General features: G+C 39.3%; 1 protein-coding gene across 2 annotated transcripts in view; it reads left to right on the top strand.

Annotated features, from left to right (window-relative positions):
* The first annotated feature begins 17,113 nt into the window (after nucleotides 1–17,113).
* IL17RD (interleukin 17 receptor D) overlaps nucleotides 17,114–22,067 on the top strand; it is a 55,587-nt gene continuing 50,633 nt past the window's right edge. For both annotated transcript variants that reach the window (XM_088134202.1, XM_025166503.2), the window contains exon 1: nucleotides 17,114–17,298. In XM_088134202.1, coding sequence (XP_087990328.1) covers nucleotides 17,158–17,298 — 141 coding nt within the window. In that variant the 5' untranslated portion in view covers nucleotides 17,114–17,157. The remainder of the gene's footprint in view (nucleotides 17,299–22,067) is intronic.

Genomic DNA, 22,067 nt, shown 5'->3' with positions numbered 1-22,067 from the left:
TGGTAGATACTCTCTGAATTCCCATACCTTAAAGTGGAGACCTATTGTTTTCATAGGTTTGACTTCCATATTAAGTAAATATATACTCAGCATCTCCAACCTGGAGTCCTATGGATCTGGTAGAATGACAACTCCCAGAATTGCACAAAGCTTTATACTATGGGAGTCATAATTGGGAAGGCTGATGGAGACATTTGGAGTCTCCATTATCAAAACAGGCTCACCTTTAGATAAATTAGTCATAACTTTGCACGGAATGGCAGATTAATACTAGAATAAGAAATTATTGGATCATGGACATTTCCAAGTTCAATGTTTAGCAGGGATTAAATTTATAGAAAGTTTTAGCACTTTGCAAATAAGAAATGGGTTAGCTTTGAATTAACAGCCTGAATCAGGAAATGTTCACCTCACGTTTATGAATCAGAGTTCTGAATGAAATAGTTTCTGGATTAGCTAAATCTTGAATCAAGGCAAAATATTTCTTAGCTGACTGGTTTAAAATGCTTCTGATTGGCTGGTGAAGTACAATGAAATGTGATACTTGCAAAGAATTCTGTTGTTTATTTTACTGAAGTTGGCTAAAGACGTACTGAACAAAGAATAACATTATTTGCAAACACCTTCATTTTGCTCACTGTTAAATGAGGGGCATCCTTTTCATTCTAGCCCTTTGTCATCAAATGCCACTAATTTGAGCTCTTTGTGGCTAATAATAATTATCAAATCAGGGTTTAAAAAATCAATAGATGAAGTCAATGTTATTCAATGCATCAAGTCTATTTTCTTAATAATTGACTTGGTAATCTTGTTTACTTTCTTATATTTTATAGAACTGATGGTTTGTGTAAATCTTCATTTGCTTTGCACAAACAAATTTAGAAAATGATGAAATAACCCTTTAAATTGATTTCTGATAGTAAAATTCAAGGATGTAGGAATGACCAAGTAGAACATTTTATTAGAGAAATAAAATCATTCTGTAATTATTGAACTATACTAGCATGTAAATAGTTTTGACCCAACACTTGACTGTAAAAAGAATTAAAGTTAATTATTAAAGTATGTCTACAATACTGCAATTAATTGTGTGAAATGTTAATGAAAGTGCATCTCTATACACAAATGTATGCTTTTTATTGGCTGTTGAGACTGGGTATATTAAAGTAAAGGCTATTTGACCCAACACTGAAAAGTGTCTTAGTTTAGTACTGACTAAACCTATATCATGTAAATAGCAGAATTAAATTTGATTTTGGACTTGAATTTGATTTTGCACACTGAAAATAAAAACAAGTCATATACTTATTTTCCTTTTAAAACAATGCAACCAAATATTGCAGAATAGGTTTTACATCAGTGCACATGTATTTAATGGAAAGTTAGGGAATCAGTGAAGTAAACTTTTTCCTTGTGATCATCCTTGGAAATAAATATAAGTGGATACTTGAATTGAAAATATTACTATGGGCTCTTGGACAAAAAACAAAAAACAATTCCCTGTGTCTAATTGAAAACTGTATGTCTAGAGAATACAGGTACCTAACCATAATCATCTGGATTATTACGGCAATGAGGCCTATGAAGATGAATGTGCCTAGTGCCTACAAGGGTGTTAATGTGGCCTTGTTTACAGGGAGAAAGCTCAGTTCCATACAAGTCTAGGTCAGATCCCAGTATCAGAGTCTTCCAGATAGTCCATGTCTGTTTGCTCTACTAGGCTTATATGCCGCTCCAATCATCAACCAACTCTAATCTGGAGACCCTTATTTCTCTCTGTTGTTGTTGTTGTTGTTTAGTCGTTAAGTCGTGTCCGACTCTTCGTGACCCCATGAACCATATTGCGCCAGGCCTTCCTGTCCTTCACTGCCTCCCTGAGTTTGCTCAGTTTCATGCTCATTGCTTCAGTGATGCTATCTAACCATCTCATCCTCTGCCGTCCTCTTCTCCTTTTGCCTTCAATCTTTCCCAGCATCAAGGTCTTCTCCAAAGAGATCTCTCTTCGCATTAGGTGACCAAAATATCTGAGCTTGAGCTTCATTATCGATCCTTCCAATGAGCAATCAGGGTTGATTTCCTTTAAGATTGACTGGTTTGACCTCCTAGCAGTCCAGGGGACTCTCAAGAGTCTTCTCCAGCACCACAGTTCAAAGGCATCAATTCTTCGGCGCTCGGCCTTTTTATGGTCCAGCTCTCACAGCCATACATTACTACTGGAAAAACCATAGCTTTGACTATGCGGATCTTTGTCGGCAAGGTGACGTCTCTGCTTTTTAATATGCTATCTAGGCTTGCCATAGCTTTCCTCCCAAGGAGCAAGCGTCTTTTAATTTCATGGCTGCAGTCTCCGTCTGCGGTGATCTTGGAGCCCAAATAAATGAAGTCTGTTACTGCTTCCATTTCTACCCCTTCTATTTGCCAGGAATTGATGGGTCCAGATGCCATGATCTTAGTTTTTTTAATGTTGAGTTTCAAGCCAGCTTTTGCACTCTCCTCTTTCACCCTCATCAAGAGGCTCTTTAGTTCTTCTTCACTTTCTGCCATTAGGGTGGTATCGTCCGCATATCTGAGGTTGTTGATGATTCTCCCTGCAATCTTAATTCCGGCTTGTGATTCTTCCAGCCTGGCATTTCTCATGATGTACTCTGCATATAGGTTAAATAAGCAGGGTGACAGTATACAGCCTTGTCGTACACCTTTCCCTATTTTGAACCAATCAGTTGTTCCATGACCGGTTCTGACTGTTGCTTCTTGGCCCGCATACAGATTTCTCAGGAGACAGGAAAGGTGGTCTGGTACTCCCATCTCTTTAAGAATTTGCCACAGTTTGTTGTGATCCACACAATCAAAGGCTTTTGCATAGTCAATGAAGCAGAAGTAGATATTTTTCTGGAACTTTCGTGCTTTCTCCATGATCCAGCGAATGTTGGCGATTTGATCTCTAGTTCCTCTGCCTCTTCGAAACCCAGCTTGTACATCCGGTAGTTCTCGGTTCATGTATTGCTGAAGCCTAGCTTGTAGGATTTTGAGCATAACCTTGCTAGCATGTGAAATGAGTGCAATTGTGCGATAGTTTGAGCATTCTTTGGCATTGCCCTTCTTTGGAATTGGAACGTAAACTGACCTTTTCCAATCCCATGGCCACTGTTGCGTTTTCCAAACTTGCTGGCATATTGAGTGCTGTACTTTAACAGCATCATCTTTTAGTATTTTAAATAACTCAGCTGGAATACTGTCATCTCCACTAGCTTTGTTGTTAGCAATGCTTCCTAAGGCCCACTTGACTTCACTCTCTAGGATGTCTGGCTCAAGGTCAGTGATCACACCAGCGTGGACATCAGGGACATTAAGATCTTTCTTGTATAGTTCTTCTGTGTATTCTTGCCACCTCTTCTTAATCTCTTCTGCTTCTGTTAGGTCCCTGCCTTTTTTGTCCTTTATCATGCCCATCTTTGCACTAAACGTTCCTTTCATATCTCCAATTTTCTTGTAGAGATCTCTACTCTTCCCCATTCTATTGCTTTCCTCAATTTCTTTGCATTGTTCATTTAAGAAGGCCTTCTTATCTCTCCTTGCTATTCTCTGGAAATCTGCATTCAGTTGCTTATATCTTTCCCTTTCACTCTTGCTTTTCGCATTCCTTCTTTCCACAGCTATTTGTAAAGCCTCATCAGACAGCCATTTTGCTTTCTTGCATTTCTTTTTCTTTGGGATGGTTTTAGTTGCTGCCTCCTGTACAATGTTACGGACCTCCGTCCATAGTTCTTCAGGCACTCTGTCTACCAAATCTAATCCTCTAAATCTATTCATCACCTTCACTGTGTACTCACAAGGAATATGATCTAAGTCATACCTGAGTGGTCTAGTGGTTTTCCCTACATTCTTCAATTTAAGCCTAAATTTTGCAGTAAGAAGCTCACGATCTGAGCTACAGTCAGCTCCTGGTCTTGTTTTTGCTGTCTGTATAGAGCTTCTCCATCTTTGGCTGCAAAGTATATAATCAATCTGGTTTCGGTATTGACCATCTGGTGATGTCCATGTGTAGAGTCGTCTCTTGTGTTGTTGGAAAAGAGTGTTTGCTATGACTAGCTTGTTCTCTTAACAGAACTCTATTAGCCTTTGCCCTGCTTCATTTTGTACTCCAAGGCCAAACTTGCCTGTTATTCCGATTACTCCTTGACTTCCTACTTTAGCATTCCAATCCCCTATGATGAAAAGGACATCTTTTTTTGGTGCTAGTTCTAGAAGGTGTTGTAGGTCTTCATAGAAGCGGTCAACTTCAGCTTCTTCGGCATCAATGGTTGGGGCATAGACTTGGATGACTGTGATATTGAATGGTTTGCCTTGGATACACACTGAGATCATTCTGTTGCTTTTGAAGTTGTACCCCATTACTGCCTTTCCCACTCTCTTATTGACTATGAGTGCAACTCCATTTCTTCTAAGGGTTTCTTGCCCACAGTAGTAGATATAATGGTCACCCGAATTAAATTCACCCATTCCCATCCATTTCAGTTCGTTGATTCCCAAGATGTCGATGTTCAATCTTGTCATCTCATGGTTGACCACATCCAGCTTGCCTTGGTTCATAGATCTTCCATTCCAGGTACCTATACAATATTGTTCTTTACAGCATCGGACCTTCTTTTCGCTTCCAGATACATCCACAGCTGAACGTCCTTTCGGCTTTGGCCCAGCCGCTTCACTCTTTCTGGAGCTACTTGGAATTGCCCTCCGCTCTTCCCCAGTAGCATATTGGACACCTTCCAACCTGAGGGGCTCATCTTCCGGCGTCATATCTTTTCGCCTTTTAACATTGTCCATGGGGTTTTCTTGGCAAGGATACTGGAGTGGGTTGCCATTTCCTTCTCCAGTGGACCACATTTTGTCAGAACTCTCTGTCATGACCTGTCTGTCTTGGGTGGCCCTGCACGGTATAGCTCATGGCTTCACTGAGTTACGCAAGCCCCTTCGCCACGACAAGGTAGTGATCCATGAAGGGGTATTTCTCTCTACTAACTATATAATAGAGTAAGTGCACAATGTACAGTATATATATTTACAACACCACAAGTTCATCACAATCTTTTTCCTTAAGGAAAAGAAGTTTGCTCAGTTTATTAATTTTCCCTGCTTCTATTTTTCACTCCATAATTATGGACTTGTTCTGCAGGAAGATATTTATGTAAATTTTCATTAGTGGGTGTGTGCCTATTTTTCTTTAGAATTAGTGGATTTCCACAAGGATGTCATTGTTTATGATCTTGGAAGAATCAGACCCTTTTGGCAAACTGGCTATTTTGAGCTATGTATTTTCTTCTTTTTCAGTTTATTTTATTTCTCTGGGGATTTATTTTCTCTCAGCAATTGTTAACATTAAATTCTGTAAATATCTATTAAAAAGTTGGTTCGAGTAAATTAAGTGGTGCTTACTCCTAGATATGAATACACGCAATACACTGACATTTTAATTGTCCTGATAACTATGAAACCCAGGCTGTACATGAAGCAATTTTCCACTTTTCCTTGTTATGAGTTGCTTTGCCAGTTACATGCACTGAATTGTTTACACTGCTCTTCCCTCACTAGATACAGTATACATCCCCCAGATGTGTTGGATTGCAGCACCCATGAACTCCAGATGTCTGTCTCAAGTGATAAAAATGGTAATCTAGGCACTTGGTAGGGCACATATGTTCCATTATTCAGCATGATGAGATACAAACTAGACAAAAGTAGACAAAACCAGAAAAATCAGATACAAATAGTTTTACTAGTGAATCACTGCAATCACTCCAACAAATCTGGTGATGTAAGTTTAGCTGAGACCTAAGTTGGCCTGATAAAGTTTTGTCACAATATGGAATTTAATTGTAATTATTTTCTTTACTATCATAGGTAATGCGGATACTTTGATTTTAGTCTGGAACTCTCATTTAAACCATATTATTATGTTGTTATTTTTATTTTCATACCATATTGTAATGGTATATTTGATTAGGAGATACTCATAAAACTTATATGCAATTGTTATGCAGCACAGTAACTATACTTTTCAGAAATCCATTGTACACAGACACCAGAACTTCAAGCAAAAGGCTTGGCTAGAACCTTTCTTCTCACAGCCCCCCGTGCAATATAAAGAGGACCACTATTTATCTATTGTTTATATGAAATAGGGATGTGAATCTAAATTTCCCAGTCTAAGCCAAACAGAATAACCACCACCCACATTTCTTTTCTATAAAAATTTGGTGGACATAAAGAATCATATAAAAAAAAAATCTACTGCTGATTTTGTACCATATTTTTTCATGTAATTTCAACATCTTTCTCACAAACGCAACAATGCATTACAGACAGTGTAAACATTAGCTTTTGTTGTCTAACGTTCCCCCTCTTGTGGCAAAGTATAGACCTGCAGGGTCTACACAAAGGCTTAACTCAAGTCATGGCTTGTTATTACTGAATATGGCAGAATACAATCTTCGTAACTGGGTGAAGGATTACCATTTTGGAATACAGAGTCTTCTCCCACTTCCTCTAGTCCTGCTTTCTATAACACAAACTCAAGGAGTTGTCCAGCAGTCAGGACAGGACAATAGCAAGTTGCACTGGGCCAGGCAGTAACGTCAGCAGTAGGAGAAACTTCTTGGCAGCATTCTATCCAAGGGCCCCAATGTCTCACACTGCTTCCTCTAAGCTACTAGAAAGTACTTCCTGCCACAGAAGCACCCAAATCTTCAGTGAAAGCAATGGATTAATGAAACCCCCCCAAACTGCCAACCTATTCCTGTGGAGGGCACTCTCAGTCATTTCTATATCTTTGTCTTTGGTCTCACATTCTGATTCCCAGGGGTCTAATAAAGACTCCACCTGCTTGTCTTCCACTACTCAGGAGAGGCCTTGTCAAATCATGTGCCCACAAGTGATTTATTCCAAGCTGTTGCAAATGTCTGTAAAGAAAGGATGCAACTGTGGTTCATATGATGTGATCCTGTACTATTTCAGAAGTTATTTCACGTACTTGTTTTATTTTAGAAGCCTCACTGGGTTGTATCATAGTTTATATACTTTCAAATAATACACCAAGAACCTGTCTACCTTAACAGATAGACAAAGGAAATGGGATTTTGTGGTGCAATGCTGGAAGGATATTAATTCTCCATCAGTGGTGCAAGATCACAATTTATGCATTTCAAAGAGCACCTTGAAATGAATCTTTTTAAATTGTGAAATGAACTGACTTAATTATTAATACGTTAATTGTATAAGATATTTAACTATGGTTGCTTTTTGTTTATTACATAAGATTTTTTTCTCTTTTCACATATCTTTTATATCTATCTATCTATCTATCTATCTATCTATCTATCTATCTATCTATCTATCTTAGAATGATAAAGTGAAAATACTTGTATGGTTTGATGAAAAACCGCCAAATTATGGGTTATGTGGTTATGGAATAACATAGAACAGATAACATAGTCACAATATGTAATCTGGTCCTAATATAAGTGTATACAATTATAAATTGATACAATTAGTGACAACTAAAGACCCCCCAATACTGAATGGGCAAGCCCCATTGACTCCAAGATGGGCCACATATAGCAAGGCAAAAGAATCTCCCATCCCCATTCACTTTCCAGATACCCAATACACAAAACCTTCTGAGACAGGAAGTCAGCCCAGATAACACATAGGCTGGGGTAATGACATACCACTTCTTCCTGTTGGCCAGAGAGAACAAACATTTAGTTCTTATGGAATCCTAGGCTCAGGAAGGAAGGACAGATGGTATTTTTCCTGATCAAAACTAAAACAGCTTTCCCCAGTCTTTCTCTTTTTGTTTGAAAAGCTTTGTCTTGGGATGTGAGAGATAGAGTGCTGGAAAATGTAACTCAAAGTAAGAAATTGAGGAGAAAGAAGAGAGAAATTATTGGAATATGTAGCTGGGGAAAAAAGAGAGTAAAAGATGAAGAAATCTTTGGACTGGGACCCTAAAGTCTCCAGGAAGTTCACAGGGAAAGGTGCAGCTCAGAATAGCAGAAGGAAGTTCCTCAGGTCTAATTCAGAGCTACAGAGAGCTAAACTGGTTTTTCTGGAGGACAGAGTGAAGGGAGGAGTGCTGGATTAGGACCCAGAAGTCTACAGGAAAACAAAGGAATATGGTTAAATTGTACCTAAGTCTATAACTAAAGGATGGTGATGACCTAGGTAACTGTTGTTTCACAGGAATCAGTAAGTTAGAATGTACAATCAGGATTTCATGCTTTATTTTTCTGGGGGAATGGGAGTCAGGAGGTGTGGCTAAGCCTGTACATGGGTTGTGTTGATTTATGATTGATGAGTCTGTTTTTACCCCAGCTGCTGTTTCTATGTGTGTTGTTTTTCTGTTTTTATATTTTAACATTGTTGGCCATCTAGAGTTATTAATTTGAGATGGATGGCCATGTAAATGGAAATAAATGAATGAATAAATTTCTAGTAATTGCCCCTCATAACTTTAGTATCTAAAGTTTATGTATTTTGTGCAAACACAGCTCTTCCATTTTTGTTCTCCCTTAAGTTCTCTGAGCCTTAAGTCCCACCCATCATGGATATATGTTGAATCTCCCCATTATATTTTATGGGAGACCGATGCTTAAGATGCTGTTTGTGATTTTATCAGTGCTTGCTACCTTATTTGTTTGGGGCCTTTGATTACCCAAATTCAAGAGGAAGTGTCACCTTTTTCTTATTTTTAACAAAACTGAGTTTTCCCCCAGAGACTTCCTAAGCAAAATCTCTTCCAGTTCTTATAGGATTTATTCTCATCAAGTTTGCTGTCAATCATTCCACTCACAGGGGAACTCTAAGGGGTGTTCCCCCCTCTAGTTCCAATAAATCCCAGGACATTTTCAGTTACAGATAACATACCTTCATATTCTTGCTTCATAAACAAAGATTGAGAACAGTCCTATTTTTGCATTAAACAGCAACCACACAGCTCTACAATCAGTTTTACACAGCTACACAAATAACTTTCCACCACAGGAACTATTTTACTCAGTGGGAACAACTCTATCTCCCTGCAGTCCTGAGAGACTTGCTTGGAGAATACAATCTCACTTTGTCCCTCAGCAGCAAGTTAGGCTGTTCTTTGAAACCCAGAACAAGTGAAACCCCAAACATATTTGTACAATTCAACAGCTTTAGTTGGCTTACAAAACTACTCCACGTTTCCTTCTCTCCCTCTTGGCTCTTTTTGATCCCTCTTGTACCTCCACCCCACTGACCTTGATCCCAATCAGGGTGGGCTGCTTATCAGTTCTTCCAGTCATAATCACCCTCTTACTGTAGCCGTCCTACTCTAAGTGTGTTCTTCATGCATTTGGTCTAAATCCTCTCTCCTGTTGGCATGTTGGGTTGATTCCCTTCACAGATAGAACATGATCCACCCCTCCCCATCTGCCTTCTGAACTCCAAGTTGTAGACAGGCACACCAGCAGGGAACACAGCAGGAAGAAAGTATTGTACCATCTCTACTTTCTCCCCTATTCTCAAGGAAACTTTTTGTCTCACTGTAAATCTGATTCCTTTTCAATTCCTGAGGTTGCTTCACTTAGTTGACCACTTCTTTTTCTTTTTCATGGTCATTTTTACAGGCTTGGTTTCTCTCTCAAACCTCCTTTGGATCTAGCAGAGTCCCTAACTCTATGTAAGTGAGAGCCAGTTTGGTCTAGTGGTTAAAGCTCCAGGCTAGAAAGCAGGAGACTGTGAGTTCTAGTCCCACCTTAGGCATGAAAGCCAGCTGGGTGACTCTCTCTCAGCCCAACTTACCTCACAGGGTTGTTGTTGTTGTGTGGAAAATTGGAGGAGGATTAAGTATATTCGACGTCTTGAGTTATTTATAAAAATAATAAAGGTGGGATAAAAAAAAATCTAAAAAAAGGGTGACTCCATTTGCAGCCCACAACTGCACACCCTTATAATTTTTTTCCAGACTCTGTTTTGTTTCTTTTTCTCACTTCTCCAGGATGATCTCCTCTTCCAATCAAAAGGCTCCAATTCTGATTTCCTTATAGGCTCCACTTGGTTTATTAAGAATCCTGTACCTCATCCTGTGAGCCTTGTTTCCGCCTTGTTTATTTTAACATTTTCTTTCCTCTGCTCTGCCTCCAGCTAATTAAAAACATTGGGCCGCCTAAGTTATTTCCTTGTTTCTCATGGCAGACCCTCACTAGTTTGCACCAATGTTCTCATTTCCCCAACTTCATTGCAACTACCTAGGTATCATCATCATCACCACCACCATCTATTGGCAAGTAAATGCTCAGAATGTGAGTGACCCAATCTCTCTCACAAACCTGTGTTTAGAGGTAAGAAAACATTTCCTTTCCTTATAATAGATAGTGGCAACAGTAAATAGCCAAGAAGCTGCACCAAGGCAGGAAAGCTGGCCAGGATGGGAAAAACGAAGAAGAGGATTGAGACCGTCCCCCTACCTTTCAAAGAAATGGCTCAGCACTTTGCTGCTACACCACATAAGGATCCTTCCCTAGTAAAATCTGTCCCTGAATATTCCCATCTCTAACAAACTAACAGTGTAGAGCTGGAGCGGGCACAAGGGCAATCTGGAACTTCTGGTAAATTTCTCATTTACTGTGGTGTGTTGTGAAGACCTCTGAGTGATTTGCGGTGGACTAGCAAAGCCTGATGACCTCCTTCCCTGGTTGTTTAACAGCACAAGCATCAAAATTATGCTTCTCCCATGTAACTGTGCTGTGAAAAAGAAAGCTCGGGGTAGCCTAAGCCTATTTTGCCTACTTCCCAAAGGAAGAAAAATAACATTGATGAGTAGAGCCTTTGACAAGTACCCTGCTGTCAGAAGCTGCCAAACCCACATCTGCAAAAAATGGCATCCTAAGCAGAACCTTATTAGCCAATTTTAAAGCAGAGAACGATGATCTTAAAGTAGCTAACTTGGTTGATACCTGAATTGAAAACTGCCAGGACAACCCAGGCCTATAGACAAGAGTGAAGTAAGAAAGAAAAATACCCCAGAAGAAGGCCATAGCAAACCATGTCCAAATTTTTGTCAAAAAAACTACACAGGTACATATGCTAGTGGGGTCACAGGGGTTGAGTCTGGCTCAAAGGAGGGTTGCTTTCAATAACAATAGAAACTTCTACCAAAGTCTTACCTAACATACTAAGCTCTGGGGGAAGGCTTCCCCCTTGGCCCCTAAATTCACGTTAATATATCTAATTGAATCACAACACAAGGGCACAAGGTTACTTTTTACTGGAGCAGGAGTGACCCAGGAACAACCACTTCTATTAATGAATTATAGGTATAGTAACTGCTGAAGAATTATATATCTTTTACATAGATTAAAATGTTAATTACATTACTGTAAGAAAGGTGTCATGCTTTGCTTCTTATAATGTTCTGAAGCTTTTAGATAGAAAATACTACAAAATATATTCCGAGATTTCCAGAGAAGAAGAGATTTCCAGGGAAGAAACGGTGAACTGAAGGCAGAAGAGCTGACAACTACAGCGGAATAAAGAGCCAGCGAGTAGACTGGCTCTTCGTAATTCCTCTCCAGACAAGGATGGGTTTTGAGATTGCCCACAAGTGCTCCAGACAGTTGCTCCTCACAAGGAGACCACAAGACAGAGGTCTCTGGCAGGTTTAGAGCTCTGGGAGATGAGGGAATAGCCATCTTGCTCAAACCACAGTTGGCACCTTCAAAAGGACAATGAGTTCACATATTTCTTTTTCTAATCACTTTTGGAAATTGTTTGTTAGCTGCTTTTCAGATATTAGGAATCTTTGGATTGACAAGTCTGAAAACACTGGGTGAGTTTCCTTCAATCCTTAGCAAAAGAAGTTTTAAATACAAGTTTAAGGAGGTGTGTGTGTGTGTGTGTGTATACACACCTACCTACCTACCTACCTACCTACATATATATATGAATATGAATAAACAGCAAAAGGGTGATTAGAACTTTGATTTTGGAAAGTTACAAATGGATTAAGAGTCCAAATGGATTTGAAATAAAATTTTGGAACTAATTATAAGAATTCTTCCCATGGGAAAATGCTTTTGTTTTTAATTCTTTTTTTAAAAACATGATAGGATGGTATTTTGAAGGTTGGACACTGGAGGGAAGTAGAAGGAACTAAAGCTTACAATTAAATGAGAAGTACACTTAAATTTGACTTACTAATACAGAATGGAACAAAATATTTTAACATTTGACATATTGAAGGATATTTTTGAAAATGGACCCAGAAGTTAATTTTAAGAGTGTCTGCCTCTATAGATAGACTGTGTTTAAAAGATGTTATGAAACAAGTTTTACCTGACAATAATGAGACTGACCTGAAAGTGGATTTAAAAATGACAGGCTACAAGAATGACATGGAAAAAGATGCTACACTGGACATACAAAAGAAACCAGCTGATGTCTTAATAATTAAAAGGGATTTACAAATAATAAACCAAGAAAGTGACCTGGATAATTTTCCTATATTGGATTTACAAAACAGGCTGGTTAAAGCTTTGAAGAATTTTGTGAGAAAATGAAAAGAAATCAAGTTCTAGAACATTATTTGAAGAGACTAAACATCAAGATTGTTAAAAGTAAAAGGAAGGTATACAAAGTTGGTTTATTTGATCAAGGTTAAAATAGATATGTTTTCTCTGGTAACCCTTAATGGATTTTTGCTGATCAGGACTGAAATGATGAGGATTTGTTTACAGATAAGAGATGGGATATGGGAAGATCATTTGTTGTATTTTAAGAGAAGGTGATATATTACTAAAATTGTTTATACTTGTTGTAATGAAGGGGGAAGTTATTTCTTTACATATTTCTTTTTCTTTACCATATTATTTTATTTTCTTATTTATATTCTTATTTTCTATTTTCTATTTTTTCTGAACCTTTTTTTCTTTTCTTTTTTTAGTTTGTATTAGTTTTTTACCATTGTAAGTGTAATTTTTAATAAAATTACTATTAAAAAGAAGTTGAAGTCTAAAATAATACTACAAAATATGTTCTGTGCTATGCTTTGCTGTATCCTCAGATGAGCTTGATCTCAGCCCATAAGAAAAGAAAAAAAAGCAGAAAAAGGGGGGAAAAAGACCAATTTCAGGATGAGCATCTGATACTAATAAAAAGAAAAAGTATTTTTTATCATTTAACCATAGATAAGTTTCTCTTTTCTCCTTATTAAAGACAGTGTAATTTGCAGAAAAAGGTACTAAATATTGGAAAGAGGATTATTTCTAAATTCTGGAGCATGTATGCATGTAGGAATAAATAGTATCCACATTCAGTGAAATGTGATTATTCTCTGATCCAGCTCTCAGCCCGCCACTTATTTAAAAGAAAGCTCAATTGATTTCAACAAAAATTTCACTGAAATAAGTAGCTTATGATAATAGTCAGTTTAAATTCTAAAAACATTTTCATAAGAAAATCCCTCTGGAATCATGAAAGTTTATCTGATGTAAGTGAGATTAAGGCTGCAGCCTACTTCAAAATCACTTTTACAGTCAAGATCTTCACAAGCACTAGTCCCTGCAGGGAGGAATTTATGGCATTCTTATTTGCCAGTACCAGACACAGAAGGTTTGGAGATACACACACACACACAGACATATATACACATAGATAAAATACACACACACACATATATAATCTCAATAATATATTGTTACAATTTTTAAAAATGGCTTTTGCTTTGCTGAGTGATAGAAAAACTGATGGGAAACCCTGGGTCATGCTGCAAAATTATCTGCCATACTGTTATTATTTTCAAGACTGCACTTTTCCTTAGGGGAGCCATTGTGCTCTGCATGTCTCCTTCCATCTGGAAGCAGCTGCTGCAGAAGCACAGAAAGTTTTTAGCTGGAAGCAAGGAGGGAATGGCAACTAAAACCATCTGCAGAACTCGTTAGACTGATAGCCATACTTTTGAAGGGGCTCCAAGTCAAGGGTACTCATTTTTATTCAACAACAAAAGGCTATTGTAAAGAAAGAGAGAGCTGATCAGAAACCCGTTATCACAAAATTGCAGGTTTTTACAGCATGATTCATTTTGCTGTCTAATTCCCTTTACCATGGAGAAATAAAATATAGACATATCAATACATTAATATTGTAGGATGTGTTCATACAGTGCAGCTATGAACACATTCATTACCAAAGGATGAGACATAGAACTGCAATAAAATATTAGACTAAGTCTGCTTTCTGTACTGATTTTGTAACAATCTTACCATGCTTGGATGAAAAGCCTCTAGATGCTATTGTAGAAGGAGAGCCGTATTGGTCTATGGTGACAAAAAATCAGAGGGAGCTTGGTAGCATCTTTTCTGACTAACCAATTTTATTAAAAGGCATAAGCTTTTGTAAGGTGCAGTTCATTTCATCAGATGTTAGCTGGAAAAAGTGCTACCAGATTCCCACTAGGTTCTATTGGAATGTATACTGAAAGTTCTCATCCACTAATTGTTTTCCAATTTGTGCCTTCCTGTCCTTCTGGCTAGGGCCAGCAAGGCTGAAGCATTTTTACCACTTTCTAACAGCTGAAGAAGGCTTGTCTCAGGCTGCAATCCTCTGCACAATTCCTATGTTCAGCACTGGAATGGGATGTGTGGTTGTGCAATGTATGTTAATGATATAACTGTAAAGAATGAAACCTGCAACTTGTTAACTGATTTTACAGAGAATGTTTGATTGGGCCATGCTGTTTTTTTTCCTAATCTAACCTGATCAATCTTACAGACAATTTGGGAGAAAGAACCAAGCAGTCTTCTTTCAATTCATGAGTAGGGGATTGAGATATAAACACAACAGCTAAATAAATACAGCTTTCTCTGATGCTTCTTGAATTCTAAGAACTTAGTAAGAAATATCCAGCAGACTCAGGGTCTTCAGATTCTTCCAACTGACAAATGTTTAGTAAGGTCTTATCTGTCTTTGCCAAGTAATATCACAACTGCTCACAGTATCTTTTGCCCTTGTCACTCTGGACTACTGCAATTTTCTTTACTTGGGACTCCCTTGAAAGGCATTCAGAAGTTTCAGTTGGTTCAGTGTGCAGCAACCCAGGTCTGCTCACATTGACTAAGTTTGCTCCATTTCTGCCAATGCTCCCTTGGCTGCCAGTTAACTTCCAGGTGCAATTTTAGGTGCTGGTTGTCACCTTTAATGTCTTGCATGGCTCAGGGCCTGGTTACCTCTGAGGCTACCTGCTCCAGCTTGAATCTGCCAATCTGCTGAAATCAGGGAAAGGAGTCAAAGGAATCTTTCCATTTCTCACCCTGAATTGTGTTATTTAACATTAACTCAGATTCAATAGAGAAAGCTGCACTGAACAAACTTAGCTAAAAGCAGGTATGTTCTGTTTGCAAATAAATCCTTTTTTATTTGACACAAATTAGTGTGCTTCTCAACATGTTCCAAAATTCTGTTTATCAAGGGAAAGTTCTACTCAGTATGTTGTGGTGGGTAAGCATGTATAAAACCCCTCTATCTTTGTCCACAGTTTCAAATGGATTGGAACTGAAAGTTATTGGACTGATCCCTCCCTTCAGTGATTTGTACGGAAACATCCACATGGTAGAGATTTATGCTTAAGTATTTCTACCCAAAAACACATATGGGATAGGGATGGTGCTTAGTTATATATCCCATTCTTGTTAGAGTTTTTGTATTTAAAAAGGAGGACAAGGGGGAAAAAAGCAAGCCCAAATCTATTTGGCCCTTCCTAACTAATTCTCTTACTACATAGTCCATCATATATCCTAGTATTGTACCTGAGAAGATTGTTGGCTTTTTTAAAGTGTTTATACAATCACTAACTCAGTTATCCGTGAAAAGTAACAAGCTGGTACTATGTAAATTTAAACCTTCCTAAAAACTTATCTATTTCATTCAGCTTGGGCACACATAACACTGCAGAGAGCTGGACTGCAGACAAGGGACATGTTGCGCACCCAAAGGGACTCGGTTCTTTTCTTTCAAGCCATTCACATGCCACAGATGCCTTGCACCAAGCATGAGCTGGTAAGGAGGATAAGACCTGCATTAATTTTATTTGCGAGGATGGTTTATAGTGAAATAACACCAAAATACATTTTCCACTGCATGCCAGATTTGTTTGGGAGGGGTGGGCTGGAAAGATGTAAATGAAGTCTCTGCCAAAGACAGACTAAAATAAATGGATTATAACAGCCAGGGAAGCAGCATTCCCCCCTCCCCCCAGCATCACATCCCAGATAAGCTTAATGCTATTTCTATCTATGCAATGAGTTTGGATAATAGGAATTGTAAAACACATTTTAAGGGTTCCAAACTGAAGAAGATAGCTTTACATTTACAAGGGACTATTTACAGCAGTTGCATCTGGTCTCCTTTTGACTTGTATGTACAACTAGGGCCCATCCCATAGCTCAGTCTTCCAGATGTGTTTCTCTATGACTTCTATCACTGGGAAGCCACATCAGGAAAGTATCAAGTTGAGGAAGGGTGAACCAGAATTTGCAAAGTTATGCCCATGTTTTAAAAAGGCTTTGCTGCAGTGTAGCAGGCTATTTATAAATTAGCACCAGAAAGCACTAAAGCTTAGGAGTAAACCCTGTGCTGACATGAAATTAGCTTTAGGAGGAAGCCTCCTAATTTTTCAAATGAAGTCTCTCCCCCACCCAACAAAGGCTAACTTTTGTTACTTCTTGCCCCAGATTTGTATAAACGTCTGCACTTCTGAACAGAGTAGATCCCCACCTCCCCTTCCTTTAACTTCCTTTCTGAGAGAGAGATGATAGTTGAGCATTTTTTCTCCTGAGGTCTTCCTTTGAAGACGTTCTGCGCAGACCGAACAGCGTTTCAGACGTCCTAGAAGGGGAGTACCAGTTGACCTCTCCTGCACCTAGACAAATGGTAATGGTGGTCCAGCCCCTCCCTCCTCCCCCGTCCGCAAGGTAGCGGGTGGGTGGGCGAGAAGGAAGCAGGAGTTGCCTGGACAAATGTCTCGGTGGAGGCTCCGTCGCGCATGCGTGCCGCTCGTTTCTCCCTCCCCTCCTGGTTTTCCCCAACCTGGAGTTGCTGCTGGAGCTGCGACTTCGCACTTCGGACGCTGCCAGACAGGCCATGGCACCCTGGCTCAAGTTCTGCTCCTTCTTCTTCTCGCTCACGGCCTGCCTCGATGGCCCGCGCCTGGCCGTGTCCGCAGGAGGGACCAGTAGCGGCGGCGGCAGGAAAGGACCAGCGGGCGATGCTTGCGGCTGGATGGTAAGACAGACCGACGGCGTGTGGTTTTGCCCTGGGTTGAACTGGACCCTGGTGTGTTTGGGTCGAGGCGGCTCTCCTCCTCCCCGCTGTCGCGGCAGAGTTCATCCCGACCGAAGGGGGAAAAGGCGCCAAGATCTGCCAGGTGCCCGGTACTTTTCAGCTTAGAGCGCTTCGGGGCACCGCCAGCCAGGTACCGACGGGAGGTGTGCCCGCTTTGCGTGGTGGGCAGTTTGCTACAGGCACAGCTATGCAAGCAGGGCTGACCCAACATCCCTTTTCTTTTCTTTTCTTTTCTTTTCTTTTCTTTTCTTTTCTTTTCTTTTCTTTTCTCTTTTCTTTTCTTCCCTCCCCCCCCTCCCTCCCTCCCCCCCTCTCTCTCTTTCTTTTCTTTTCTTTTCTTTTCTCTTCTTTTCTTTTCTTTTCTTTTCCTCCCTCCCCCCTCCCTCCCTCCCCCCCTCTCTCTTTCTCTTTCTTTCTTTCTTTCTTTCTTTCTTTCTTTCTTTCTTTCTTTCTTTCTTTCTTTCTTTCTTTCTTTCTTTCTTTCTTCTCGGCTTGGTCGCTTGCTGGCGCTCCCCGTCTAGCAAATGAGTGGGCCAGCTGGCATTTGTAAGCTTTGGGATGGTTGGCGGTGGAGCTTGACTGCAGTTTCGCATCAAAGGAAGCTGGTGGGGAAGGAGGGGGGGCGGCAGAGGGGGGCGAAGCAACAAGTGCGAAGTCGCTCCACAGGTCTTTTATCCGCCTCTCTCCCTATTCTTCTCCCGCCTTAACTAGACCTGCCCCGGGAGAAGAGGATAAAAGGCTATCGTTTGGCCTTTGTTATTTTAATCACTGGAGGCTGGTTTGGTTACAGGCCTGATCATTAGAGGGAAAGAGGGGAACTGGGAGTGTTGGTAAGGTGATAAAAAAGAGCGTTTTAGGGCTTCACCTTTTGTCTCTCCCAGAAGTTGCAGATTCCCTCCTGGGTTCCCTAAGTGTGATTTTCCTTGGTGTGTGTAAAAGAAAAACGCTTTCCTCTGGACCCTGCTCCTTTCCGTTTTCAGTCTTATTAAAGATTCCAGATGACTGGCACAAGTGACTTTCAGTGATTCTTTTTTTGTTAAACTGCTACAAAGATTTCCTTGGGATCAGGTCATGGGGAAGGGGGGGGGGGTCGTCCAGCAACTATAAAAAAATAAAACAAGTGACCAACTGGTAATGAGTAGCTGTGTGCGTACAGGGAAGGGTAGTTCTCTGTAAAAATGTATATGTAGCTATACAAAAGGAACTAAACTTTTACAAAGACAACTTGACATTGGATATATTTTGGGTTAGATTTTATTAACTGATGGGTCTTGAAGAAAAAGTTAATATTTGATTTACACATTTTAAAGGCTTTGTATATGTACATCAGAATCTTAGAAGCTCAAGTGCTTTAATGAGATCTGTTCCCAAAGAAGTGGTGTGTTTTCTGATAAAAATGAAATGAATTGCACTATTGACAAAAAAGCCATAGAATGTTCAGTTTATGTGAAAAACACACAGAATTCATTCCTTCACAACACAACTAATTTGCGCTCAGCCAAAGGTTGCTTTTAGTTATCATGAAGTTCTCTTTGCTCTAGAAATACATTCGTTTTAGTTATTTAAGAAATACCTATAATGTTTTGTGTGGGCAGGGGGAGAGAAAACCCTGACTACAGGCTGGGCAATATTCATAAGCACTGATTGCAGGATAAGACGAATTGCCTTGTTTGCATAGCATTTGTCTTGGTCTGTTTGTACATTTTGAATAGACTTGACATACTATTAAATGACTGATGGCCCCTGTAACACATTGTCTGCTCTGGGGAAGGCTGCCTTTGAAGTGCTATCCTGTAGGAAGTAAAAAGACTATTTGCTGTATTAAAATTCCTTGGCATTTCCTCTGTTTAACCACAGGCCACTTCCCCTTTACCACTCTAAACACTGCAGGGACGCTGGCTGATTGAAAAAGCACAAGGACTGAAGTAATTGCGTCCCATTCAGACAGCAATCCTTAGTGTATTTATAATCCTTAAGGTTCCTCATTTATACAATGCGATAAAACCCGAATTCCACTCTTTTCTGTTAAAAAAAAGATGGAAACATAAAAGCATCCTATTAACTTTGGATCAAAGTATTTGGGTACGTACTGATACATCTTACTGGAAATCTAGACAGAGCAAGAAATAAATTGTGTGTTGAATTAAAGTGGGTCCAGATGACTTCATGCTCTACTAAGTGTGCATACATATCCTTAGAGTGAGACTCTAGCATAGACCTCTGCATACTACTTATGAGTAACTTGCTTAAGATAATGTTATAGATTGTGTAACGGAGATTGGTTAAGTAAACTTTGAGAGCCTTGTTTTAAAAGATTGTTTAATAAAGAACATGTGTGTTCTCCACTAATTTGGTCTAAAATAATTGTGCAGGCTTTTGAAGTGAATTTGCCCATTTAGTTCTTTTTAAAAGGTGGGATTTGCCAGTGGCCCCATCCTTTCAGTATTATATTAGGATATAAATAAATGACAAAAGAGCAAGGCTTCACTGGGGGACAATAAGGCTAAAACAGTTATTCAGCACTTGAAATTGAAAATAACTTTCCTTTTTCCTTTTGACATGCAAACTAACCCTAACCCCTAAACTGGCATTTATACCAAAAACATATTATTTTAGCTAAGGTAATAAAATACATTGTTCTGTACAAAACCTGATAAATCTGATACATCCCATTTAAAAACAAAATTAGGTGGGAGTCAGACCCCTTCTAAAACATGGGCCAGAGCTGCTTGTTTGATTTATAAATTGGCTTTGTGTGAAATATTGAGAGTTTATTTCATATTGATAATTGTATTCTTTAATGTTGCAATGAAATAAAAGGGTTCATGCATGGAAGCTGATTTTTGCTGTCTGATGAACATTGGAATACATCACCTATGATATTTTTGAACTCCGTAAATTACAAAATACCTTGTGATCAATATTATCTGTAACAGCACCAGCTCTGTACTGGGAAGGGAGACTGACTGCATTCACACATCATGCTAAGCCATGGATTAACAATTGTTGAATAAACCACAATTGTCTAGGTTTGCCCAACTTGCTGAACACTAAACTATGGTTTATAATTGCAAATACTGTACTTTAAATCAAAGTTAAACAAGAAACATGTCAACCACACCTATAAGTTAACTGTACTCCCACAAGAGCCTACCAAAAGATCAGCAAAATGATCTTTTTACTTGTTAAAAGAGTACAGTCTTCTGCTTTGCCCCTAATTTTGTGAAATAGGAGAAACATCAGTGTTCACATGGAGACTGATTTTCCCTATGCTCATTCAACTTACTTGAATGTTCTGCTTCCCCTTCCCATGGGTTATCCTTGTTTTGCATTTTGAATGGTTCTACCCTCTCTCTTGTACTGTATTCCAGTAGTTGGCTTCATTGCTCATTCAGTACAGCTGCAGCAGGAAGTTGTCTGTGCTTGTGAAGAGTGTCCACACGATTAGAGGACCCTGGAAGATTAAGGATCAAAACTGTGCCGAAAATCTTGAGTGAGAAGAGGGTGGTGGACACAGTGAAGTGACAGAGTGGGTGGTACTAGAAGACTCATCTGTGTAATTCTTCTGATCCTATGAGGGGCATAAATGCCTGAAGAAGACTCCTGTGGTTCCTTTTTCTTGTTAACACATGCTAGAGCTATCTTTTCTTAATTGGTTAATCCTGCTGGGACAAAGGTAGCTATTTGTAGTCATGCAAATAAGTTCATCAAAGACTTGTTATATCAAATATACAGTATGCCAGATTGCCATGTGATAGGAGGGGAAGAATGAAAATATTTGCCTAGCATCAAGCACCATATTTCCTGTTTCTTTTCTCTAAAATGGCTGGATGGGGGGGGGGTTACTCTCAATAACAGCCTTTTCCAACCTAGCGCCTTTCCTTTTTGTTGTTTCTACATGGCCAATAACCATGGTAGTTATTGTAACATGGAAGCTGTACTCCCAATAGACCTAGGGGTACCAGGGTGGAGAAAGCTGGATTAGGTTATGTGAAGTTATGTTCTCATTTTAAAAGAATTTAGTAGGATCTCTATAGCTTTAAGGCAAGGCTCGAAAGACCTAGCTTGGGAGTAAACACTGTTTTTGAATAAAATTTACTTTAATAAGGATAATGTGTGTGTGGGAGGGAGATGCAGTGATGATATGAGTGTAATGACATGCTCACATAAATGCTGAAGATGCAGCATTTGTATTATGACCACATGCATGAATCATAGTTTTGATGTCATCTCAGCATATTACAGACACTGTTGCTCCAAAATATACGTGTGATGAATATCTGGGAATGAGCATACATTATGAACTCAGCAGCCATTTCAGCTGATATTGTGAGGTAAAGATTTGACAATGTAGAATTTATTTGTTGGCCAAAGGAGCAGTCCGTGTTTTGGCATTCTCCAAAACAGAAAAGGACGCTGTTACTTCCTTAAAGTTTTTTTTTTCAACTCAATAAACACTTTGGAGTGGTCTGATCAAGAACAATATAAACTATATAGTGTTCAGTGTGTGTGTGTGTGTGTGTATATATACACACGCATGCACACACACACCACATATATATAAATAATCTAAGGCTAGCTCTGTTTTCCAGGGCTGCTCTAGGACTTAAATCACTATCCTGACAACTGGATGAAACAACTCATTCAATCTTCTTGTCCCTAACTGGATGATATTTCAGTCTCTGCATCTGTTTAAAACAAAAAAAGTT

Source organism: Python bivittatus, unplaced genomic scaffold (genome assembly GCF_059951505.1).
Source record: "Python bivittatus isolate LINGU-HERP-01145 unplaced genomic scaffold, Pbiv_v1 ctg000080_np1212, whole genome shotgun sequence".
NCBI lineage: Eukaryota > Metazoa > Chordata > Lepidosauria > Squamata > Pythonidae > Python > Python bivittatus.
The sequence above is the reverse complement of the archived record's forward strand: the minus strand, read 5'-3'. Positions and strand labels throughout refer to the sequence as shown.